General features: G+C 41.2%; 1 protein-coding gene across 24 annotated transcripts in view; it reads left to right on the top strand.

Annotated features, from left to right (window-relative positions):
• RIMS2 (regulating synaptic membrane exocytosis 2) overlaps positions 1 to 26,737 on the top strand; it is a 786,041-nt gene that overhangs the window by 688,584 nt on the left and 70,720 nt on the right. For 23 of the 24 annotated variants that reach the window (XM_043507439.1, XM_043507441.1, XM_043507440.1 and 20 more), the window contains one exon: positions 13,723 to 13,964. In XM_043507439.1, the coding sequence (XP_043363374.1) occupies positions 13,723 to 13,964 (242 nt within the window). The remainder of the gene's footprint in view (positions 1 to 13,722; positions 13,965 to 26,737) is intronic. The other variant, XM_043507459.1, reaches the window with a different exon arrangement.

Here is a 26,737-nt window from a genome sequence, read left to right as displayed (position 1 = left end):
TGGGTTCACAGGAAGGCATGAAACACCTGTGTAGCCTTGATGGACATAGCTATTTGAAAGACTCCAATCTTGCATCTGTGCTTCACATGCAAACCTATAGTGGGATCCACACTGACTACAACATCTTGAAGAACCACAGTTACTGTAGGGCAAGTATCTGTTCTTTAGAGTCTATATCAGATATTAAATAATCTAATTCCAGTAACAATTGCCATCTGATTCTTGCATAATTTAATTAACAAGTTGTTTAGCTTCTGGTGTGTTTGCTAATTAGGAGAATGCTTCCTTATAGATAATGTCTTTACTCAAGTAAAGATGATAAATTGTGGCTTGTCTTACCCTGAAGCTGTACATGATTTTTCTTATAGACTCATAGAAATGTAGGACTGAAGGGACCTCATCTAGTTCAGTCCCCTGCACTGAGGCAAGACTAAATATTATCTAGACCATCTCTGACAGGTGTTTGTCTAAACTTTTCTTTAAAACCTCCAATGATGGAGATTCCACAACCTCCCTAGGTAATTTGCTCCAGTGCTTAATTACCCTGACAGGAAGTTTTTCCTAATGGCTAACCTAAATATCCTTTGAAGCAATAAAAACTTCCCACTAATTCTTGCCCTGTCCTCAATGGCTAAGGACAACAGTTTATCACCCTCATCTTTATAACAACCTTTTATATACTTGAAGACTGTTGTCATATTCCCCCCTTACTCTTCTCTTCTCCAGATTAAACAAACCCAGTTTTTTCAATTTTTCCTCATAGGTCATGTTTTCTAGAACTTTGATTAATGTTGTTGCTCTTCTCTGGACTTTCTCCAATTTGTCCACATCTGTTTCAAAGTCTGATGCCCAGAAGTGGACCCACTACTACAGTAGAGGCCTTAACAGTGCTGAGTAGAGTGGAAGAATTACTTCTTGTGTCTTGTGTACAACACTCCTGCTAATACATCACAGAATGATGTTCATTTTTTTGCAACCTTATTACAATTGTTGACTCATATTTAGTGTGATCCACTATAACCCCCAGATTCTTTTCTGCAGTAGTCCTTAGTTGTATTCTTGGATTTAATAAGCATGGTCAGATCTGAAAACAAAAAGCATTCCTTTCTGACTTTCCACCGTCAGTAAAGTAGACTGCAATTCAAAAACGTATTTAAACATGTGCTTAACGTTAACTTCAAATTTAAACCTGTGTCTTAAGTGCATTTTTAATAGGGATGCTTTCAGGGCCATAATGTGCAGGTTTGTAGAAGGCCCACTGCCCTTTTTAAAGGTGGAAACTTCATTGTTAACACACTATTGACAAATGGTGTTGTTTGGTTGACAGGTTTAGGCAGATAGGCTGTTCACCTTCTTAGCTGAAAGATGTGGATAACTGCTAGATGGTTCAGCCTCATGAGTTCTGTTCCACTGATTCAGTCACACTTTAATTTATGTCCTAACCCTGATCTCTGATTGAGCCCCCATATTTACAGATTTATATGAAACTTAAAAAATATAATAGTACTAACTAACTAATCCTTGCTACATTTCTGGGAGTTAAATAATTAAGTATCATTTACTTCTAATCTTATACTTAGTTCACTTGGTCAAACCTGTTCTTAATAGTTCTATAGTGATAAAAATATGTTAAAGCAAGAGGAGAATTCATTTACAGAAAGGTTCTACAAATAAGAGAAAAATATTATCATGCAGTTTGGCACTCAGATTTTGTCTTTGTTAGAAATTTTACAAGATATTGAAAAATAATGTCCTGAAGAATAGAAAAATAAATATCTGAGATAGGAATTTGCATATCTGAAATCCTTATACAGTGTAATTTTATCAAATAGAAACTCGTGCCAAGATATGTTAGTACTGAATTATTGTCTTGAGATGCCAAAGTGAGGGAAAGATTATAACACAGAATCAGGTCTATGAAATTCATACAAGTTTATCCCAGCAAAGGGTGTCAGTACAGATACATATGTGATAACATTATAATGAGGAATCTCATGGGGCCTGACTACATGGAACTTTACTGCCCAGCAAGCCATGGTATGAATCTACAGCTCAGTAGTTTGCCATGCAGTAACATCACTGCACACCCAGCTACAATGCGTATAAATACTAGTGAGGCACTGGCTAGGGTACACCCCTGAACCCTAGGGTATACCATAGACAGCTCTTTAAATGCCCAAGCAGTGCCTTTGGCAGCAGGGAGCTGATACAGACTTTCCTGCCGCCTCCCTCCTGCCAGAACCTTTTCTTGCTGCAATGAGAGGCTCTGGCAGCAGGGAGCTGCTGGAGCATATCCCTGCTGCCTATCCCCCACTGGAGCCTTTCGCTGTGGCATGTAGCTACATTCATCCTCCAGGCCACCACAGGTGTAGGCAAGTATAGATAAAGTCTAAAAGTCCCAGAGTGCACTTTGTGTGTTGCCTATTATTTCTATTTTTATACACACATGCTTTGCTTGAATAATGTTTATATATAAGAGAGTAAATTGAAGTCACCTATGTATTCACTGATGAATTTCTCTTTAGAGAAATATTGCATGTTGAGAGCATTCTTTTAAGCAAACCATACTCATTATTTGCTCAATTGTTTTCAGTCAACCTACTAATTATAAGTTCAATTAAATAAATCTAATAATTATGGTTTAAAGGGTAGCTGTTAGAAGTTTACATCAGTTGTATAAATAGGTAAGAATGAGTCAATACAATATTTTTTGGCCAAATGAGGACACCAGGGACCAGTCATTATAATTATAATTCATTATAATTTCCCATTGTAGTGTCTCTCTGTGATGTGAATTGACAGATGAATACATGTATTAGCTTGAAGCGTAGTTCCCATGGAAATGTTACTTTCTACCTCATCGTTGTTCCAAAAATGCTGTTATTGTTCAATTTCTTCAGCAAATCAATGGAATGAAAGCATCTTTGAATATAAAACATCTATTAAGATTTAAATTCCTTTCTCAGTTGTAAAAAGGTGTGTAAGAAAATCTTGAGGGGTCTACTAACCTCATAAGAGACAACTATGATGAAAGATCTTTCTGGAGCACTTAAGAAATCATTTCCCCCCTAAAACATCATAGTATGTTAGTTCATTACAATATCCATTCTATGGCAAAACGAAATGTTAGAGTTATAAAGGCTATGTTTTAATCATGGGTATTTTTAGTAAAAGTCACAGACAAGTCACAGGCACATGGCCTGTTGTTGACTTTTACTAAAAGTACCCATGACTAAAACACGGCAGGGGCTACCCAGCGGCCCCACGGGTGCTGGGGGAAGGCGGCCCAGTTGCTGAAGGGGGGATGGGCAGCGCTCCTGCAATTCCCATTGGCTGGCAGGTGGCCAATGGGAGTTGCAGAGGCGGTGCTTTGGGAGGAAGCAGTGCGCAGAGTGGCCTGGCCATGCCTCCACCTAGCAGCTGAGTGAGGGGGATGTCACCACATCCAGAGAGCCCCCCAATTAAGCGCTGCCCAGAACCCACCTCACCCCATGTCATGCCCCAACCCCCTGCCCCAACCCACACCCAAACTCTTCTGTGGGCGGGGGAGACTGCACCAGAGACTGCCTGAGCTGCCCCTGAGCCAGGCGCATCTGCTGCTGCAAAAGTCATGGGCAGAGGTCACGGAAAATCACGGAATCCATTACTTCCATGACCTCCATAACAAACTCGCAGCCTTAGTTATAAATGCTTCATTTTAATAAAGAATCATTCATTAAAGAAGTAAGAAAAATCACAAGGAGGTATTAATATTGGCATTTTTATTGGAGAAAAACAAATGATTTCAATGTAAATCAGATTCTGATATTTACATCTTTAGTATAAAGACAAGAAAGTATTGCTGGCCAAATTTATTTTGCAAATTAATTTGCAATTCAGGCTTTAAAAAATAAAAAAAACCCAGTAACGAAGTTCTACAAGATATCCAATAAGAGAGATACAGTTATTTATATTATATCACTAGATAAAGAATGATAATCTAGATCTATCTTTTGATTCTCTAAAAACTATTTATATTAACAATATTGTAAATATAAGAAAGAGGCAATGTTTGGTCATAAAGTTTTTATTAAAGCGTATTTCACAAGTGAATAATAAACAATAAAATATTTGATATATACACATCAATAGTTGGCTTTTCAGTTATACTGGGGAACACAAGTGATAATTTTTTTTTACTTTTTCCAAGTAAAAGAAAATTAAATTAGATACTTATGTAAGTAACTTATCACTGATTATGCAGTTAGTGAACTGTAACATTCCATTTTCTCAGTTATGGCTCTGTAACCTATGTGAAGTGAACTATGTTGTTTCCTGCAACAGATATTCTTGATTCAGGACCAGATTCTGATACATACTTTTAGTTATATTTAGTAGCACCGTACTCAAAAAGTAGTCATAATGACCTCAGAGAAACTACCCTAGGGCAAGGTACTATTTCATGTGAGTCAGGTGTCCACAATCTGTCTCCAACCATGAAGTTGGAAAGAAATTGCATAACTAACACTTACCCTTATATGTAGGCTTGGCAGAATTCAATTTTTATTTTTTTATAATTTTGACAAACAATATCAATATTTATTTTTAAGCTTTTTTAATATTGTTCTTGATTTTAAATTTTCACAGTTTAAAATTATGGGGTGTCAAGATTCCTTCCCCACTCTGAACTCTAGGGTACAGATGTGGGGACCTGCATGAAAGACCCCGTAAGCTTATTCTTACCAGCTTAGATTAAAAACTTCCTAAAAGGTACAGACTTTGCCACGTCCTTGAACCCTATGCTGCCACCACCAAGTATATTAAACAAAGAACAAGGAAAGAGACCACTTGGAGACATCTTCCTCACCCCCCTAAATATCCCCCCAAGCCCTACACCCCCTTTCCTGGGGAAGGCTTGATAAAAATCCTCACCAACTTGCATAGGTGAACACAGACCCAAACCCTTGGATCTTAAGAACAATGAAAAAGCAATCAGCTTCTTAAAAGAAGAATTTTAATTAAAGAAAAAGTAAAAGAATCACCTCTGTAAAAATCAGGATGGTAAATACCTTACAGGGTGATCAGATTCAAAACATAGAGAATCCCTTTAGGCAAAACCTTAAATTACAAAAAGACACAAAAACAAGAATATACATTCCATTCAGCACAGCTGTTTTACCAACCATTAAACAAAAGAAAAGCTAAAGCATTTCTAGCTAGATTGCTTACTAACTTTTTACAGGAGTTCTGAGCTGCATTCCTGATCTGTTCCCGGCAAAAGCATCACACAGACAGACAGACCCTTTGTCTCTCCCCCCCCCAGCTTTGAAAGTATCTTGTCTCCTCATTGGTCATTTTGGTCAGGTGCCAGCGCGGTTATCTTAGCTTCTTAACCCTTTACAGGTGAAATGGTTTTGCCTCTGGCCAGGAGGGATTTTATAGTTCTGTATACGGAAAGGTGGTTACCCTTCCCTTTATATTTATGACATGAGGTTTAAGCATTTTTTATTGTACTTGATTTACATTTTCACAGTTGTTTCTCCAATCATTGTCTCTACAGTCTGCTGGACAGTCCTTTGTAACTTATCAGTGTTGGTTACTTTATCCTATCAGTGGACACCAACTATTCTTCACAAGCATCTCTGATGGAATGCATTAAATTTTTATGTGGGTTTCTAGCACTTGCCAAGTTTCAGAACAATGTAACAATATGGAGATCACAATGGCATTGTATAACTTTATCCTGCTTTTTGTGTGAATCTCCCTATTTTTCCAGATATTTGCCAGTCTCAAAAAGGAACCACTTTTCTTTCCAATTTTTGCTTCCATCTCCATATGGAGTTAGCCATCAGCACTAAATTCTGCTTCCACAATATAAAAACTTGTTAACCATGCTGTATTCTTCATTATCGATCATTATCATTATTCATCATCATTGCTGACTCCTCTTTCAATGTTCATGACTTTTGCTGTCTTTCGGCTGATTCTTAATCTTACTTTGGCAGCCTCACATTTGACATTGATAATGGCCTTTTTCCTAACATAATCATCAGTGTTCAACAGAACAATGTCATCGGCAAAGTAGAGATCTTGAAGTTTTCATTACTCCACGTAATTCCTGTATCTTCCTTTGATGTTGATTTTTGCATTATGTAATCTATCACAATGCAGAAGAAGAGAGGTGATAAGGTACATTGCTGTCTTACTCCAGAGAACTATCAAGCCATTTGGTCTCTGCACTTTCTGTCTTTATACAGCATTTTGAACCTTCATACAGCATTTTAGCCACTGCCACTGTCTTTCTAGGAAGTTCATATTGTCACAAGATCTTCCATAGCAATTCTCTATGAATACAGTCGAAAGCTTTGGTGAAATCTAGATGGTTCAAGACTGATCTTCTTTGGTAAACAAGCCCTTTCTCAATCAGTCATCACAGGCGTTGTGATTCCCTCTGAGACCTTTTCCACTCAGTTTATCCAGAACACTTTGTCTAGTTCTGGAGAACACTTTATCCAGTTTTATAAGATCAAAATATTCAGTTCAACTCCTGCTCATCAAATAAGTTATTTTATTATACAGCTCTTTGCCCATCTTATACAGGCTTAGATGCAGGGGGTTAAGTACAAAGTGAAACCATAATTCCAAATCATGTCACACAATACACAGTTTATACACATTTTCCTAGCTATTAACATCTATTCTTCTTATATCTAATTGGTCTGAATATTGCATGGATCATGTAAGGCCCAATCACTTATGTCCTCACCTTACCTATATTTCAAGCTTATCAGTTCACGGTATTCCCAGTTATCTCAACTAGCTTGAAAACATTGTCTCCGTCACACAATCTATCACACCCTTGTTTACAGTTTAATTTAGCACTCAAAAAATCTGAATTTGTCCTACATTTTGTGACCCAAGTAAACTTTCAAAATTACTAATTTTTACTTTTCACACAAAGGAAAGTTTGAGATTTTACACACATTTCAGAAGCTGAAGCTCTTTCCTTCTACACTACACTAGAACTTCCCTGAATGAAATCTACTTCATTGTTTAAGATAGACAAAGCAGAACATGATCTTATGCTTCCAGTTACCTAACTGTAGTGAACTAGCTGACTTTTCTAATATGTAGTTCTTTAATAATGAGCTACAGTACTCTGTGTCTAATGGAATTATAGTAACTTTGTTTGACAGCCATTTAAGCACCTTGCAACAGATTTATTTAATGGGGATGACTGTTTGAACCTCTTTCATTTAGGGGGAATGGAACAGCTCAGCCTAAGGATTAGTAATGGCATATTTCTGAGCCATGTGGGAGCATTCACTGCTCAACATATTTTGTGGGTAAACAGAAGACTTTAGTTTGGAGTGCTATCACTCTATGGCCTTTCCTTTCCCCAGCATTACAGTCATGTATTAAATAATGCATTTTTTATTTGCTACTAGGAAATGAACAGTTTTTATCACACAATTTGAATATAAGTACCACTTTCTTACAGGATGTAAGTACCACTTTCTGAGTCCTGCAAGGATTTTGCTGTAAGGTAGTCATGAAGATAGTTGCTCTTCCCACTATCAACCTTCTCTGATCTTAAAAGGATTTTATCATGCAAATGATGCTGACATTGCTACTGGAATTGCCCCTCTGTGTTGTAACCCCTAAAGGTGTCCAAGATAGACACAAATGGGTTCTCATAACAGTTGCCAGGGCAGTTTTTAAGAGAATATGCTGCCACAGGTGAAAGACCCTGGTAGTAGACAACCACTTCTTTCCCTCCCTATCCCATCCTATTTCAACACCTCTTAGGTTTCTGTTCAGTTCTTGGAGAACATTTTACACATGTGCTAAACCTGGAATGGCCTTTTGAGACCACAGCCCTGTTTGCTCTCAGAGCAAGTCACACTTGGCACCAACAATAGAATTCTGAACAGGATACTGCAAGTTAACACTCAGAGTTTCTTAAGCCTACCATGGGATTTTCCTGCGTAGGATATGGCTTGGCCCTGAGCTTTTAGCTGCTCCTTCCTATTTAATCTCCATTTCTTATGTAATATAGAGAGGCGCAGCCCCTCCATAGCTAACGTTGCAGCCAAGGTCTTACTTGAAGGGTGATTATGGAAGTTTTTTACATTTAAAAAATAAAAAACCCTAATTGCTTCATAATCTCCTGGTGTAAATCTCATTGGAAATTACAAGCCTCAAAGATGGCTCTTTATTTTCCCAAATTGCCTAGCATTTCTATGGCTCCTTTTTTGTACCTATTTATTTGACAATCTGGACTAATGGGTATCTCTCCTGTTTTACAGACTTGCTGTCAAGGTTCCTTCCCCACTCTGAACTCTAGGGTACAGATGTGGGGACCTGCATGAAAAACCCCCTAAGCTTATTTTTACCATCTTAGGTTAAAACTTCCCCAAAGTACAAACTATTTTATCTTTTGTCCCTGGACTTTTTTGCTGCCACCACCAAGCATCTAACAAATATAACAGGGAAAGAGCCCACTTGGAAACATCTTTCCTTCCAAAATCCCCCCAAGCCCTACACCCCCTTTCTTGGGGAAAGCTTGATAAAAATCCTCACCAATTTGCATAGGTGAAAATAGACCCAAACCCTTGGATCTTAAGAACAAGGAAATAGCAATCAGGTTCTTAAAAGAAGAATTTTAATTGAAGAAAAAGTAAAATAATCATCTCTGTAAAATTAGGATGGTAAATACCTTACAGGGTAATCAGATTCAAAACATAGAGAATCCCTCTAGGCTAAAATTTAAGTTACAAAAAGACACAAAAACAAGAATATACATTCCATTCAGCACAACTTATTTTATCAGCCATTTAAACAAAACAGAATCTAACGCATATGTAACTAGATTGCTTACTAACTTTTTACAGGAGTTCTGACCTGCATTCCTGCTCTGGTCCCGGAAAAAAAAAACAGACTGAGAGAGAACCATTTTTGTCCTCCCCCTTCAGCTTTGAAAGTGTCTTGTCTCCTCATTGGTCATTTTGGTCAGGTGCCAGCGAGGTTGTCTTAGCTTCTTAACCCTTTACGGATGAAAGGGTTTTTCCTCTGGCCAGGAGGGATTTAAAAGTGTTTACCCTTCCCTTTATATTTATGACCCTTGCTAAACTGAATGACCAGTCATTGGCCTCCAAGATTTTTTTTCTCGCCCTACAGTTGTATTTCCTCTACAGACTAGCTCCTGCACTTTCCTCTGTGTAAACTCTGCCTTGGCTCCAGGTAGAGACCTTTGCCTCCTCATGTAGCAATCAGTCAGACAACAGAAAGTTATAGGTCCCCAAATTTCTTTAGTGGAAGGTTCTTGGTGCCAAATTTTATGCCCCTTCTCATTTTCCCTTGAGACCATGTGGAAGAAACCTAGTCTCATAGTCTCCCATCACTATTATAACAAAGACCATAGCAGTGTTGGCAGACCAGCAGGCTCATCTCAGGACCGAGGTTTTGTGTCCACCCTCTTATGCTCACCTCATCAGGCAGCAAATGTTCGGACCTCAGGCTCCTGCTTCTCTTCCCACTTCAGGGCAACAACGTATTCCACAAGTTTTCCAAACTGCTCTGGTCCTCAGCAATCTTTCTTCCTCTTCAGGGTGAGTGGTGCATTAAAGAGACCTTACTATTTATTTGCTGAGCAGTTTGACAGGTTCCGGTACACCAACCTTTCTCTTTCTGCAGGGACAGAGCACCTCTGTTGGCACCTTAGGGACAGTCACCCATAAGAAAGTTTCTCTCAGGATCGGGTCATGTGAGCACTCCAGTTCTACCTCCCCTCGGTGGGGCAACAGCGAACATTGTCTGAGGCCATTACTCTTAAAGCATGGGCCTTCAGCTGAGAGAGAGTGAATTTCAAGCAATAAGATTTTTTTTTCTGGAGGAGTTCTACCCTGAAATCTTACCCTTAATGGGTCAAGCTGCCTAAGAGTCTAAGGCTTCTCTCACTAATGTCTCTATACAGTTACTCATCACCCCTTTTAATTGTCTGCTTCATCTTCGGTTCCTCAATCAGATACTGTAAATGTAAGTCAGGATCAAAAAGGAAAAGCTCTGTAATTTGCAAATTCTGTCTCTCCTCACCCCCCAAATCCCCTCACTTCTCCCCCCCACACACACACACAAAAGGAAGTATCTTCTTCCTCTTCTATCATCTTGCTCCTCGGAAGAGCCCGACCTTGTTGGATTCTTCAGTTCTGAATAGTGTTCATTAATCAAATCATATTGGTTCTCCAATAAGCTTCCCAGTCCTTGAAAACAACTCAAGGATTCACAGAAGGATGAGAAGTAACATTTCCTTGATACTGAAGGGGAACATGTTTAATCTCCCCCCAAACTTGGCCAAGATAATCCTAGAGATTTGCAGTGATCCAGATTTCCCACCTCTTAATCTCCATATATTTCCTATGTTCCCTTTGGCTAATAAACCCACTTAATTAGGTAATCCTAGGCCACTCATGACTTATCCTTGGAATCTTTGGGATGGAGATGTCTGACTTTCATTTTCCCTTTCTCTGTAGTTATCGTGTTGAACAGAGTGGCTAGCCCACCTTCTTATTCAAGGAGCCATATCAATGAAGGGGGCACTCTCTAAAACTGTCAAGAGACTGGTTATTGTACTTCCTCTGCCCAGTCTGGCTGGCACCCTGGGGTAGATGAAGTCTGACTCTGCTTTTATAGGCATCATCAAGGGAAGAGTTTTCCTAAAATGAGAAACCCTGTCCATTAGACTACATGCATCCGATGAAGTGAGCTGTAGCTCACGAAAGCTTATGCTCAAATAAATTTGTTAGTCTCTAAGGTGCCAAGTACTCCTGTCCATTAGGAGATTGGGTTTCCCTGACCTCAGGCCAACTAACAGGCCCCCCATCTCTGTGGTGTCTCTAGACATAGAAGACGTAGATCTGCTCTGAAAGTCAACATAATTGTCTTTATTTTTCACAATTAAACATATTCAAGTATGCAGCATTTTTCCAGATGTTTGCACTTTACTATTTATAGATAGTGCCTAGGGATGCCTAGTCAGGCCACTACTGCAGATTAGCTTGTAAAGTAGGTATCCAAATATAAAAGCAGACTTCCAGTAATGTGAACTGACGTACCAATTGCTTTGTTCATGCTGGATTTTTCCTTCTCCGGAAAGGGGGGAACAGACTCAGTCACCTAGTACAATGGACACTATATTTGTGTGAGTGTATAATAATGGCGGAATGTGTGCGCTCTGGAGGGCACCACATACACACAGTGAATATGTTTATAACTGCATAACATCTACTGTGGAAACTGCAAGACCAAAGATACCATCCCTGCTTTTTCAAATGGATGTGGAACAAAATAACAATGGGCCAGAGGGCTGCTGTTGCCTGTGCAGAGGCACAAGTGAGAGAGTCACAGCATTACCCTGTGTAGGGGTGAGGACATTTGCAGCCCCAGTATTCACCCCAAAGGCAGTAAGAGGCAGGGTTATGGCCCCCGTCCTCCTCTGCACTAACTAACAGAGCTGGCTGGCTCTACAGGGAGCACATGCTGGATCCCCCAAAGTGGATCCACTCTTCTTGAGTAGCAGGAGCTCCAGGAGGATTGACTTCATAGGACTGTGGCTAAAAGCCACACCGGAGCCCTATGCTGGCGGAAATCACTCACTCCCTGTCTCAGTTCTGTGTTTAAAACAAACAAACAAAAAGCCTTTGTTAATCTTTGTGGTATCACTACTTGTAACTGTGTTAATTATTTTCTTTGCCTCACTAAAATATTCCACTTTGTTCTATTTTTACTGTCCAGCATTGTGTCTAAAGCAGAGTTACCAAGAGTAGGCGCCTACCAAATCGAATTAATAAAGGGCTGAATCCTGTGCAAGGAGTTTCCATGGAAGTCAATATGGAGACCTTGTAGCAGCAGGCTCAAAGTTAACACAAAAGTGCAGTACTGTAAAGTGTTGCATATATTTCTGATTTTCTGAAGGGAGGACTTTAACTTTTTCTCAAACTGTCCACATCATATGTCTCAGACAGCCCTTTTTCACCAAATGGTATAACACTGATCTATGTAGCTCTCACATAGAATCATAGACTTTAAGGTCAGAAGGGACCATTATGATCATCTAGTCTGACCTCCTGCACAATGAAGACCACAGAATCTCACCTACCCACGCCTGTAACAAACCCCTGACTTATGTCTGAGCTATTGAAGTCCTATTGTGGTTTAAAGACATGATTCATGGAACACTTATAGGTGAGCGTGGAGCTGCTTCTGTCACAGTGCTTTGCCATTTACAAATTTTCAAGTTGTGATACTTCATGTTAATTGTCCCCCAGTCACGGATAATTAGGGGATTTTTTGACCAGAGGATTTTTTGACCAAGTAAACTAAACAAACCAAAATAAATACCCCCCTGTGACTCCAGCAAAAAGAAGTACCTATCTGCACCCTGCCGTGCAGCCTCTTTGTGTAGGGTGTTTCTTTAGTGTAAATAATAAATTTGTGGGTGGCAGCAAACATACAAAAGGAGAGAATCAAATTGCAGTGTCATCTAAACAGTATAGTGGGAGATGCAGACAGCAATAGGAATATGGTAGTAATAAATGTATGGCACAGCCAAGGCTGGCTCCAGCATTTTTGCCACCTCAAGAGGCAAAAAAACAACAAAAAACCTTGCCACCAAACATGGAGCTGGTCCTGCTGCCTCTTTACATTTGCTGCCCCAGGCACCTGCTTGGTTTGCTGGTGCCTGGAGCCAGCCCTGGGCACAGCACAGATACAAAATGTAGGGGAGGAAAATAAGCAATTAGCCCTGTCCACATGTTGAAGCAAGCTTATTTTTATTTAGTCTCTCTAACCCTCCCCTCATATCGCTTTTACATATAATCAAGCACCATAGTTCCTGCAGGGAAGGTGAGGAATCAGGACTGGGAGGTTGGGGAGTAACTTGTTCATGATCGTTGGGAAGTGACTATAAGCAAGTCTTTCTTACCAAGGAGTCTGCACTGTGAAATGGTTTGGAAATCACTGATCTGTATGAGAGGCTGATCACTTGCAATCATAAGATAATATACCCAAATGTCAATATAGTGCAAATAAGTTTTAGAATCAAGAAAGAGCCTACTCAGGAAAAAGAATCTAGTGCAAAAAAACTACTCATCTACTCAGGGATTCTGCAGCACTAGATTTTTAGTTAAAAAAAACCGACATTACAGATGACACTTTTGATGCTTTATTTGCTTTGCCTCTTTTGCCTGGCCTAGGCAATCTTTGCTTAACTGATTTGCAGAATCTGCCAAGTGGCAGACCAGAGGAACAGATGTGTGTAATTTGACTGGCCAAGAGTTAAACATGGAAAGGAAATACTGAACTAATAAATTGTATATTAAATATGAAAATACATGATGTTTTCCCTACATTTACAAATGCTATACAAGTGTATTTACTATTATGCTATATGTGGATAATATACTTTTAAGAACTTTCAGAAGTAGAAGGAAAGCCTTTTAATTAAAAAAAAGTTTAACAAGTGAAGTATATGATTAAAAAGAGAAAACCAATAAAGTGCTAGCAGGAACTTGACAATTAAAGTTGTTCCTCTCTACCTCTAACAAAAGTAAAACCCTACCTGTGTGAATTAGTCGCTTTGCTCCTACAATCTCCCAAAATTTTTCATCTGAAACCTGTCCTTTTCTGTCTCCCCCTTTTTACTCTTCTGTTGTCTACGTTGTTTGTCCATCCATCGGCTGACAGTGTCTTTACATCCAAAATGCAAAGCAGACAGATGGGCGCCTCAGGAAAGAACATGACTAAGAGCACCAGCATCAGCGGGGACATGTACACCCTAGAGAAGAACGATGGCAGCCAGTCTGACACAGCAGTGGGCACTGTGGGCACTAGTGGCAAAAAACGACGCTCCAGTATCGGCGCAAAGATGGTAGCGATTGTGAGTCTGTCACGAAAAAGCCGCAGCACTTCTCAACTCAGCCAAACTGGTAGGAATCAGATTTTTTTTTCTTTGTGATTTAAATATGTATAATATGTATATATTACAATGTAGTCATTTGAATGTAATCCTGCAGTTGCCTAATTAACAGTATTCTAGGGGAAAAGAGGAGAGTGGAAACTTTTTACCTGGCTGAACATTTACCAAACTGTTTTGTTTCTTTAGCAGAGATCCTCCTACAGATTGGACTGTGGCTTGTGTTTTTATGCTTACTAGAGCATACCTAATGCAATAATCCTTTCCTTTTCAGGAACCAATGTGAGTTGTGCTTATGTTTTAGAGATTGTTATTAACAATTTGTGAAGGATCACTGAAATGCAGTTGCAGAATTGTCCGTCTTTTGTTATAAACATTCTTTGTATATTTCAGTCCTCTTTTTCTCACATTTGAACATGCAAAATTTATTTGATGTGGAACAGTTTTCATTACCAAGAAGGTATCTTATATCTTATTGGATTAATATAACCATTTTATTGATCAGTACTTCCCTTCTTTTCAGTTTGCATTTGTCATTGCTTTTTACATTTACCAGTTAAAATTCAATACCGAAATGTTCTACATAAATAGGGATAGAGTTATATTCCAACTTAATACCAGGACATCCAGAATCAGTGTTAGGTACTTTGTTTATTTCACACCTTACATCTGGAAAAAAATCACTTATATATAATTCACTCTGAAAAGCTTTCATTAGCAATTAAGGAAGTTGAGTAAAACTACTGTTTCTTACAAAGGAAACTGGATATTTTATATTTAAATGTGTGTGTGTGTAGTATTCAGTATATATTGTATGCTCATTAATATTCATACAAAAGTAGCGTGTTATGTTGGTATGTGGTTTATACTAAATACAGTAAAAAACAGCTCACTGTCTTCTGTTCATACATGCATGGAGAATTTATTATTTTTATTTATATTATGGTAGCACCTAGAATTCCCAACTGAGATCAGGCCCCCATTGTACTAAGCAGTTTAGAGATGCAATTAGAGACAGTCCCTGCTCTGAAGAGTTCATAATCTACATAAAAAGAAAAGGAGTACTTGTGGCACCTTAGAGACTAACAAATTTATTTGAGCATAAGCTTTTATGAGCTACAGCTCACTTCATCAGATGCATTCAGTGGAAAATACAGTGGGGAGATTTATATACACAGAGAACATGAAACAATGGGTGTTATCATACATACTGTAAGGAGAGTGATCACTTAAGATGAGATATTGCCAGCAGGAGGGTTGGGGGGAGGAAGAAAACCTTTTGTAGTGATAATCAAGGTGGACCATTTCCAGCAGTTGACAAGAACGTCTGAGGAACAGTGGGAGGTGGGGGAGAGGGGAAATAACATGGGGAAATAGTTTTACTTTGTGTAATGACCCATCCACTCCCAGTCTCTATTCAAGCCTAAGTTAATTGTATCCAGTTTGCAAATTAATTCCAATTCAGCAGTCTCTCGCTCGAGTCTGTTTTTGAAGTTTTTTTGTTGAAGAATAGCCACTCTTAGGTCTGTAATCGAGTGACCAGAGAGATTGAAGTGTTATGCGACTGGTTTTTGAATGTTATAATTCTTGACGTCTGATTTGTGTCCATTTATTCCTTTACGTAGAGACTGTCCAGTTTGACCAATGTACATGGCAGAGGGGCATTGTGGGCACATGATGGCATATATCACATTGGTAGATGCGCAGGTGAACGAGCCTCTGATAGTGTGGCTGATGTGATTAGGCCCTCTGATGGTGTCCCCTGAATAGATATGTGGACAGAGTTGGCAACGGGCTTTGTTGCAAGGATAGGTTCCTGGGTTAGTGGTTCTGTTGTGTAGTGTGTGGTTGCTGGTGAATATTTGCTTCAGGTTGGGGAGCTGTCTGTAAGCAAGGACTGGCCTGTCTCCCAAGATCTGTGAGAGTGATGGGTCATCCTTCAGGATAGGTTGGAGGTCCTTGATGATGTGTTAGAGAGGTTTTAGTTGTGGGCTGAAGGTGATGGCTAGTGGCATTCTGTTATTTTCTTTGTTGGGCCTGTCCTGTAGTAGGTGACTTCTGGGTACTCTTCTGGCTCTGTCAATCTGTTTCTTCACTTCAGCAGGTGGCTATTGTAGTTGTAAGAATGCTTGATAGAGATCTTGTCGGTGTTTGTCTCTGTCTGAGAGGCTGGAGCAAATGACATTGTATCATAGAGCTTGGCTGTAGACAATGGATCATGTGGTGTGATCTGGGTGAAAGCTGGAGGCATGCAGGTAGGAATAACGGTCAGTAGGTTTCCGGTATAGGGTGGTGTTTATGTGACCATCGCTTAGTAGCACCATAGTGTCCAGGAAGTGGATCTCTTGTGTGGACTGGTCCAGGCTGAGGTTGATGGTGGGATGGAAATTGTTGAATTCATGGTGGAATTCCTCAAGGGCTTCTTCTCCATGGGTCCAGATGATGAAGATGTCATCAATCCAGCGCAAATAGAGTAGGGGCATTAGGGGATGAGAGCTGAGGAAGCGTTGTTCTAAGTCAGCCATAAAAATGTTGGCATACTGTGGGGCCATGCGGGTACCCATCGCAGTGCCACTGATTTGAAGGTATACATTGTTCCCAAATGTGAAATAGTTATGGGTAAGGACAAAGTCACAAAGTTCAGCCACCATTATCTCAAATACTGTTCCTAACGGCTTGTAGTCCATCTTTGTGTGGAATGTTGGTGTAGAGGGCTTCTACATCCATAGTGGCCAGGATGGTGTTTTCAAGAAGATCACCGATGGATTGTAGTTTCCTCAGGAAGTCAGCGGTGTCTCGAAGATAGCTGGGAGTGCTGGTAGCATAGGGCTTGAGGAGGGAGTCTACATAGCCAGACAGTCCTACGGTCAGGGTGCCAATTCCTGAGATGCTGGGGCATCCAGGATTTCCAGGTTTATGGATCTTGGGTAGCAGATAGAATACCCCAGGTCGGGGTTCCATGGGTGTGTCTGTGCGGATTTGTTCTTGTACTTTTTCAGGGAGTTTCTTGAGCAAATGCTGTAGTTTCTTTTCGTAACCCTCGGTGGCATCAGAGGGTAATGCCTTGTAGAAAGTGGTGTTGGAGAGCTGCCTAGCAGCCTCTTGTTCATATTCCGACCTATTCATGATGTCGACAGAACCTTCTTTGTCAGCCTTTTTGATTATGATGTCAGAGTTGTTTCTGAGGCTGTGGATGGCATTGTGTTCTGCGTGGCTGAGGTTATGGGGCAAGTGATGCTGCTTTTCCACAATTTCAGCCCGTGCATGTCGGCAGAAGCACTCTATGTAGAATGCCAGTCTGTTGTTTCGACCTTCAGGAGGAGTCCACCCAGAATCCTTTTTTTTGTAGTGTTGGTAGGAAGCTCTCTGTGGGTTAGTATGTTGTTCAGAGGTGTGTTGGAAATATTTCTTGAGTCGGAGACGTGGAAAATAGGATTCTAGGTCACCACAGAACAGATTGACAGAGTCAGAAGAGTACCCAGAAGTCGCCTACTACAGGACAGGCCCAACAAAGAAAATAACAGAACGCCACTAGCCATCACCTTCAGCCCCCAACTAAAACCTCTCCAACGCATCATCAAGGATCTACAACCTATCCTGAAGGATGACCCATCACTCTCACAGATCTTGGGAGACAGGCCAGTCCTTGCTTACAGACAGCCCCCCAATCTGAAGCAAATACTCACCAGCAACCACACACCACACAACAGAACCACAAACCCAGGAACCCATCCTTGCAACAAAGCCCGTTGCCAACTCTGTCCACATATCTATTCAGGGGACTCCATCATAGGGCCTAATCACATCAGCCACACTATCAGAGGCTCGTTCACCTGCACATCTACCAATGTGATATATGCCATCATGTGCCCACAATGCCCCTCTGCCATGTACATTGGTCAAACTGGACAGTCTCTACATAAAAGAATAATGGACACAGATCAGATGTCAAGAATTATAACATTCAAAAACCAGTCGGAGAACACTTCAGTCTCTCTGGTCACTCGATTACAGACCTAAGAATGGCTATTCTTCAACAAAAAAAACTTCAAAAACAGACTCCAGCGAGAGACTGCTGAATTGGAATTAATTTGCAAACTGGATACAATTAACTTAGTCTTGAATAGAGACTGGGAGTGGATGGGTCATTGCACAAAGTAAAACTATTTCCCCGTGTTATTTCCCCCTCCCCCCCCCACCTCCCACTGTTCCTCAGACATTCTTGTCAACTGCTGGAAATGGCCCACCTTGATTATCAATACAAAAGGTTTTCTTCCTCCCACCCACCCTCCTGCTGGTAATAGCTCATCTTAAGTGATCACGCTCCTTACAGTATGTATGATAACACCCATTGTTTCATGTTCTCTGTGTATATAAAGTTCCCCACTGTATTTTCCACTGAATGCATCTGATGAAGTGAGCTGTAGCTCACGAAAGCTTATGCTCAAATAAATTTGCTAGTCTTTAAGATGCCACAAATACTCCTTTTCTTTTTGTGAATACAGACTAACACGTCTGCTACTCTGAAACCATAATCTACATAGAAATTACAGACAAAGGGAAGGAGAGAAGGAATATAACAGAGTGAACAATGGAATGATTTCCAGGTCTCACAAATTTTTGTTGTTTTGTTTGTAACTTTTTTTGGTGGTGTTTGTTCGGAGTGGATTAGCTGAACTGAGAAAGGGACAACAGTGGAATTGAGCTGGGACAATGAAGGGAGGGGATAGGAAAAAACAGAATATGGGGGAGGAGAGGAGCATGGAGCGAGGTTTAATGAAGAGACTGTGGGAGTTGGGAGGCTGTTGTACCAAACATCCCAATCACCAAAGGGGAAAACATATTCAGAGTGAAAGCTGTAAAAACAGTCAGACACTGGTGATATCATCTGCATCCTAAGATCCCTGCTGCAGTTAGTTGTCTCAGCTCCTGCCAGCTCAGTTTCTGCTTGCAGAAACTGCAGTGCTTTCTGATGTCTCTGTCTTCCCCAAGCTCACATACCTGAGTGGGAAAGGATGGGGTTACAAAGGTGCCACTTTATGGAAGCTCTCCCTTGCACAATTCTGGGAAACCTCTAACTGGGTGTGCAGTTTGCCCATGGCTAGATGCATGTCTACTTAGACATGGTGTGCAAGCAAATCAAGGATTTGCACATGCAATAATGTTCTTGTAATGTAAATGTGCAGATGTGTGTGGATTTCAGAGCTGAAAATAAGGTGCTATATGATTAGCGATAGTCTGTCAGGACTCCTTTACTATGAGAGGCATCAAATGATTTCAGGGTGGATGTTCAGTTCATACTACATTGTTCTCTTGGAAGATGCCATAGCCTGGATCCAAAGTAAGACAGGATCAGACTAAATATCATGTTGAGATATTTATGTGGCACAATATTTTTAATATGAAGTATCTCCATCACTACTTTTTAAAATCAGTTTGTCGCTATTTTGTATCCTGTAGTTATAAACAAAAACTAGGGGTAAAATTTTCAGAGTTGCCTCATTGAAGTAGGAGCATGACTTCCATTGATTTTCCTGGACTGAGAAACAGGTGGTATTTTAAATAATTCCCAAATATAAACAAATTCATTTCACTATTAGAGTTGTGAAAGAAACCAATTAAAGACAGTACAGTAATGACAGACAGGCAGACTTTTCCTCAGCTTTTCCCTTTATGGAGTCGGATGAGGGCCTAAGATTGTTAAACTTTTCAAATTTAATTTACTTACAGATAAGTGCCATCTATTTTATCCACTGGGTCATTTTCCGGTCCTTAGACTATAAGACCTAATGACAAAACACCAAACATGCTGTAAAGTACTTGTAAGTAAATTTTAGTATAACTAGGAAGCAATGGATACTATTAAAATAGCAAAGCACTATCATGATATAGAAACTGCCTGAAATAAAGGGAGTAGGAAATTAATTTCCAGCAATACCAACATAGTTCAATGGGTATCATGCTTAAACTGTCAGCTAAGTGTCTCTTAAATTGGTATGCCAAGGCTGAAACAACAATTATGAAATAACAATACAGCATTTATTGAAATTGCCATCACACTTACAAGTACCTAACTTTTAGTGTCCAAAACATGTTGGCAAATTTAAGTCGTTACATAGCGGTATATTAGTGTCGCTATAAAATTGCCTTCTGATGCCTCCCAGTTATATGTTGAAGTTGTCTTTGTTTATATTTAATGGCTAAAAACTGTTACAGAATGTGGCTTTGTTTAAAAAGCTGAGTTCATCTCATGACCGTTTTTGTGGCTATGAGTCAAACATCCTGTATATTCATAATATAATTTGATAAAAGAGCTAATTTCTATTGTCATTTGAATTTAACTTCGTGTTACAGTCAAATTTAATGCATTCTTTGTTGTTAGTAGATGTAGAATTGGCAAATTTCGACTCTAGGGATGAATAAATTAATGTACTCTGTATTCTAATCTTTAACATTTGTTTAATGCATTCAGATGTTTTTGTTATTGTTTATTTTTGAATCCCAAAATTGTGTTAGATACACATGAAAACAGTCCCTGCCCTGAAAAGATTAATTCACCAAGACATAACAAGTGAGTGAACAGCTCAACAAGAGGAGAGAAAAGGGGGCAAGGAGACAATAACAATATCATATCGCTACTCAATAAAGCATGTACACATCATAATCTTTATGGTTCTGTGTGTGTGTGTCTCCCAATAGGCTTTGTAGCAGATGTGAGTACTCAGGAAGGATTTGAATGTGGCAAGGCAGGTGGCTTCATGAATAGGTTGGAGAAGGGCTTTCCAATCATAGAAGAAGGCACAGAGATGTCTGAGATTGTCAAGGCTACATCGTAGGTTAAGTGGAGAGGGCAGGGGGCAACATTAAAGTAGAGCAGATCTAGGATGTACAGCCATGAAGGCAAAGCAAGCAGAGAGGACTGAATTTGATTTAAAATGTTTTGCTATATTTAGTTTTAAAGTGACTTCAGTGCTCCTAGAAGGTGCTATCTTGATAGGTTTCCAGTGCTGTCAAACTATCTCCACAGAACAAATACAACACAGGGCTATGCTTCTTCATACTCCCCTACTTCAGACATATTCTGAAGATCCACCTTCAGTCATGAAAGGACATATTTGTCAACAGGCTACTTTGATCCTTGGCCTTTTTACTGAGATTGTCAACCAAAGTGCCAGATGTGAATTGAATTAAATACATCAGAGGACACCACAAAGCGTAGTGATCCTGTAGTAGATTTACGATGATTTTGTAATAGCGATGTTGCAGTAAGTTTACAATAGGAGGATTCAATTTTTTCTTAGTCCTCAATTTATCTATTTTGAATAAATGAATTGTTTCTATCTAATCAAATTGTGATATCATCTACGTCTTTATACCACATCCATCCCCATAGTATCTGAGTGCTTCATAACAATGAAATTAATTCCCTCTTGTGGAGTACCACTTCCCAAAGTCTGAAGTTGGATTTAGCCCAGATTTTAACCACTGATTGGCATGGCTACATTGGTGCTTAGTGCCATCCCAAAGTGTAGACAAAGCAAGCTGAAATGTACATAAGTGGAATTCACACTGGTGTCAAGCCAGGGTAAGTTGTCTACATTAGGCATTTGCATTAATGCAGCTCCTCCATTGGATGACAACAGGGCCAATTCCCCATGTGGACAAGCTTTATGAGTCTTTCAGGGAATATCTAATCTTTCTTTTTCACTGGCATTTTTAGGTGGGAAATGCCTATAAAGACAACTAAATATTCCACATAGTGAAAAGGCCTAATTCACTTATGCACCATTTTCAGGCCCTCCCATTCAACAGAAGGGTCATTGATTAGGGTTGCCAGGCATCTGGTTTTCAAATGGAACGCTCAGTCGAAAGGAGACCTGGCTGTTCCAGTCGGCACCGCTGACCGGCCTGTTAAAAGTCCAGTCAGCAGTGCAGCGGGGGCCCAGAGCTAAGGCAGGCTTCCTGCCTGCCCTAGTTCCACGCGGATCCTGGAAGTGGCTGACAACTTCCTGCATCCCCTATGCGCTGGGGTGGCCAGGAGTTGGGAGGCTCCATGCACTGCCCCTGCCCCAGTGCCAGTCCTGCAGCTCCCATTGGCTGGGAACCGCAGCCAATGGGTGCTGTGGCAGGCGGGACCTGCAGGCACTGTGGTAAGCACCGCTGGGACCCCACACTTCCTTCTGCACCCCAACCCCCTGCCCCAATCCAGAGTCCTCTTCTGCACACCAAAACCCTTATCTCCGGCACCACCCCCAGACAGAGCCCTCATCCCCCCAACCCCTACGCAGTCCACAGCCCCCTCCTAACCCCAAACCACTCATTCCTGGCCCTACCCCAAGCCAGAGCCCTCACCTCCCCAGATCCCAATTTTCTGCCCCATTCTGGAGCTCCCCCCTGCACCGCAAACCTCTCATCCCCAGCCCACCGCAAAGCCTGCACCTCCAGCCCAGAGCTCATACCTCCTCTTATCCCAACCCGCTTCCCCAGTCTAATGAAAGTGAGTGAGGGTGGGGAAGAGCGAGGGAGGGAGGGAGGGAGATAGGGAGAAGGGAGTGAGTGAGGGTGGGGCCTTGGAGAAGGGGCAGGGCATGGGCAGGGCCTCAGAAAGGGGTGGGGCAGTGGACCAGGCAAGGGTGTTCGTTTTTGTGTGATTAGAAAGTTGGCAATCCTAGCATTGGTCACGATGATAACAAAAACTTTCCCACCCCGGGATGGTAAATTTAGAAGATTGGATATGGGTTTGTGCAGAACTATTCCTATTGTCTTCTCCTTTCCCTGACTGATTGTCCAATCAGAGGGTGTGAGGAAGAAGAGGGAAGAAATAATGGGGAGGGAATAGTTATCTAACAAGGCACTGTAAGTTTTCCCGATAGGTCATATGAAACTGTGCTGTACCTAAACAATTCTTCTTCCTCTTGGTACTTATACCCTTCACATACTTGTAGTCATTATTTAGCTATGCTGTACAGTTTGAATTGTTTAGTCTTTCATTCTAAATCAGTCCCTTCCTAGGCTCTTAGTAACTATTTGTAAGCTTATTGTTGATGTTTTTCTGATGTTGAATTGCCCAGAACTGTCTGTATATATTGTATGACTTTTAAGCCAACCTTTGAACTTTGAATAATTTAAGCACTATATCCAAATGTACAGACACTCTTTCCTTAACCTGTGTATTATATAATTTTAACATTAAGTTTATTAAAGAACTCACTACTATATAAAAGAACTATTCCTAACAAGTCCTTGACACAATGCCTCTGTGTATACAGACCAAACTCAGACTGAATTTTTGCCAACATATTATATTGCAAGCTCATATCCAATTTGCTACCTTCTGCTTTATTGCTTTCCAAGTATCAGCCTCCCACTGAACCTCTGTTAGATTTCTTTCCCCAGGATGAATTTTTGCATCTCATGAGTAGTTCTGTTGTCTTCTGTCTTTATTTCATCTCTCTAGCTCCCCTTATTTTTATGTCCTCATTTGTACTTGCAGTACCTCCCAAGTACGTATGTTCTGAGTGTTCTATGTGCTAGTTACCTCTTTTGCAATATCATTAATAAAAACTTTAAATAAAACAAGGCAAAACACTTATCCCAATGCATATCTCCTCTCCACCCAACTTGACATGGTACCTTTTATTATCATATTTTGTGTACGTTTGTCCTTTATCATCTAATGCTGTTTGTTTACAGTTTTGTTATTCTCTAAGTGCTTGCTCCTACAGAAGCTGAATGCCTTCAGGTAGGAGAGTACTGAATTGCCAATAAGGGCTCTCAGACTGCTCTTCCAGCTACCTTCATCACTACTGATCATAAGGTGTTGCTGATATTTTATGACCTACCTGGACAGATTGCTACAGAATGATTCTGCACATTTCTTTCTGATTGTTCCTTGAGAGTGATGTTGGGTAACTGCTAGTTCCTCCACATAAGGATTTTCATCTGTGAGGTGCTGCATAGATTAGTCCTATCACCTCTACAATATCCATCAAAGGCGACTGAGAAAATATGGGTTGCAGCGTAATCTGTTTGCTGATAACACCCAATTCTGTTTCTCCTATTCTGACCCTAGGCATTGTTATTTCTAGGCTTTCTCAATGCCTAGCAGAAGTTAGAAGTTGATAGAAAGCCAGCTGGCCATAGCTTGGCATGGGAAAGTTTGGAAGTGTTGCTAATGGGCAGGGAAAATTGCTTTGAGGGCCTGGCAAAATCTATAGCTTCCTCATCAGCTGCAAGTATCTGTTTGGCCTTTCTCCATATGGTCCACAGTCTGTGGCCTTACAAGAATCCTATCTACTTGTAGACTGTGTTACTTTCAGTCGTATATGGATCTTTCATTGATCATCCACAATTTATAAGTATTTGGCTAGACCCATGCTCTCTATTCAGAAGTTGTGGGTAGGTGAGAATGCAGTGCCCACCTAAATGCTAGAGACAGGACCTTTTTGTTATTAGGCCTGGCCCTCTTAAACTTGCATCATCCAGAAATACAATTAAGCATGAACCCTGGTCATATTCAGAAAGAGCTGTCACCTTTTTCCATAGGTCTTCCCACTGATCAAACAATGACATCTTGGGTTCATATTCTAAGGGCAGAGGGGACCATCATTGCTCCTGTATATCACAGGCCACTAATTTCATCAAATTAGCCCTGTATTGAGCCCAGTATTTTGTGTTTGACTAAAGTAAATCTAGTTCCTACTTCACTGATCAGATTAAAAGATGTGGGATGTTGGCATCAGGCAACATGGAACCTAATTTTCCAGGATAGTAGTGTACACAACTCTCTTTGAAGCACCCCTTAAAATCAGGACCATATTGTTTTGTTGCTCCTATTTGGCTTTTTAGTAACTCAGTTGAAGCATTGTAAAAACACACAGATACCATGGTGATACACACTCTTTACACGCTGGCAATGAACTTTTCAGCTATCAGGGTTCAATACTAAATGAGTCAAGATGTCAGATAACCAGGCTTAGTGAATTTATTTAGCAAAAGTAAAATTAGCATAATACAGAAAGGTCAATATGTTACCAATCTGGAGAACAGTCTTTTAGTGGTTACATCTTCACTCGGTTCCAAATTATGAGCTCAGTTTTGCTCATATTTATGCTCCCCTTGTTTGTGACAGGTAGAACATTCCACAGATTCAATAGACCTTACACACCTTTTCTTATCGAGGTTTTGTATACAACATTCCAAAGGTCAGTAAACCATAGAGCAGAGGTCCCCAAACTATGGGGCGCACCCCACTAGAGGGGCACAGAGGAACATTCAGGGGGCATGGTGCGGGTCTGGGTATTGAGGGAGCACTGCCTAGCCCCACTCAGCTTCCAGCTGTGCTGTGGCCCCAGCGGCGGCCCCAGTGCCTGGCCCTGCCCCAGCCTTGGCACCTGGCCATGCCTCCATTTCTGGCCCCGGCTCCATTTCTGGCCCCAGCCCTGCTCCCGTACTGCTACCCGCCCCCAGCTGCAGCCACAGCTTCCGCCCCTTACCTCTGTCTGTGTTTCCTCCACCAGAGCTGTGGCCCCACTCCTGGCCCCGGCTCGGGAAGGGGGTGGTGGTGCAGGTACGGGTAAGGTTGGGACATGACCCTTAAAAGTTTGATAACCACTGCCATAGAGACATCTACACTAACTGTACCAAGCATACAATTCATATTTGGCAAACCTCAACAGAATGTGCTACTTGCTTAAGACAAATTCTGCATTTTCAAAAAACAAAGGTTACAACAATTTATCTTTGAGTAAGTTTTGACAAACTTAGCGTAAGTACAAAGTATTATAGGAGATTTTAACAAGCTCAATACACTGACAAACTTCAGAGTTGAGGCTCTCAGAATTAAACCTGGTTGCAAACAGAACTTTCCTATGGAAAATTTCTACTTTTTGTCCCCCCCAAAAAATCAAAAACATAAAACCAGATATTTTTGGTCTGAAAACTTCCAAAAAATGAAGAAAACAAATAATCAAATATTTTCAAGGTAAGTGAACCCTTTACATGCAAATTTTCATTTTGTGAAAAACCCAATTTTATATCAAAAATATTGATGGATAATTTTCAACCACCCATACTCAGAATCAGGGCCAGCTCTAGGTTTTTTGCCGCCTCAAGCAAAAAAGTTTTTGGCTGCCCCTCCTTTTTGGCTGAAATGCTGCCCCTGAAATGGGGCCATAGGCACTGACTCTGTGGGTGCTCCGGGGCTGGAGCACCCGCAGAGAAAAATTGGTGGTTGATTTGCTCCCACTGGCAGCTCCCCGCCCCCCCAGCTCACCTCCACCTCCGCCTCCTTCCCTGAGTGCGCTGCAGCTGCTCTGCTTCTCCCCCAGCCCCAGGCTTGCTGTGAAACAGCTGTTTCATGTGGCAAGCCTGGGAGGGAGGGGGGAGAAGCGGAGAAGCAGCGCGCTCAGGGGAGGAGATGGAGGAGGAACAGAGGTGAGCTGGGGCAGGGAGCAGTTCCTCTGCCCCCCACTGAGGGTTACTTCTTGCAGTCCTCCCCATGCGCTCTCCCGCCCCAGCTCACATCCGCTCTGCCTCCTCCCCGAGCATGCCACCGCTCCACATCTCCCCCCTCCCTCCCAGGCTTGCTGCATGAAACAGCTGTTTCGCATGGCAAGCCTGGGAGGGAGGGGGGAGAAGGCGAAATGCGGCATGCTCAGGGGAGGAGGCGGGCCCGGGGATTTGGGGAAGGTGTTGGAATGGGGACAGGAAAGGGGGGGAGTTGGGGCAAGGCCAGGGGTGGGGGGTCGCGAGCACCCACCGGTTCCGGGTAAAGTTGGCGCCTAT

This window comes from Dermochelys coriacea, chromosome 2 (genome assembly GCF_009764565.3).
Source record: "Dermochelys coriacea isolate rDerCor1 chromosome 2, rDerCor1.pri.v4, whole genome shotgun sequence".
Lineage (NCBI taxonomy): Eukaryota > Metazoa > Chordata > Testudines > Dermochelyidae > Dermochelys > Dermochelys coriacea.
Note: the sequence above shows the minus strand (reverse complement) of the source record. Positions and strands in the feature narration are given on the sequence as shown.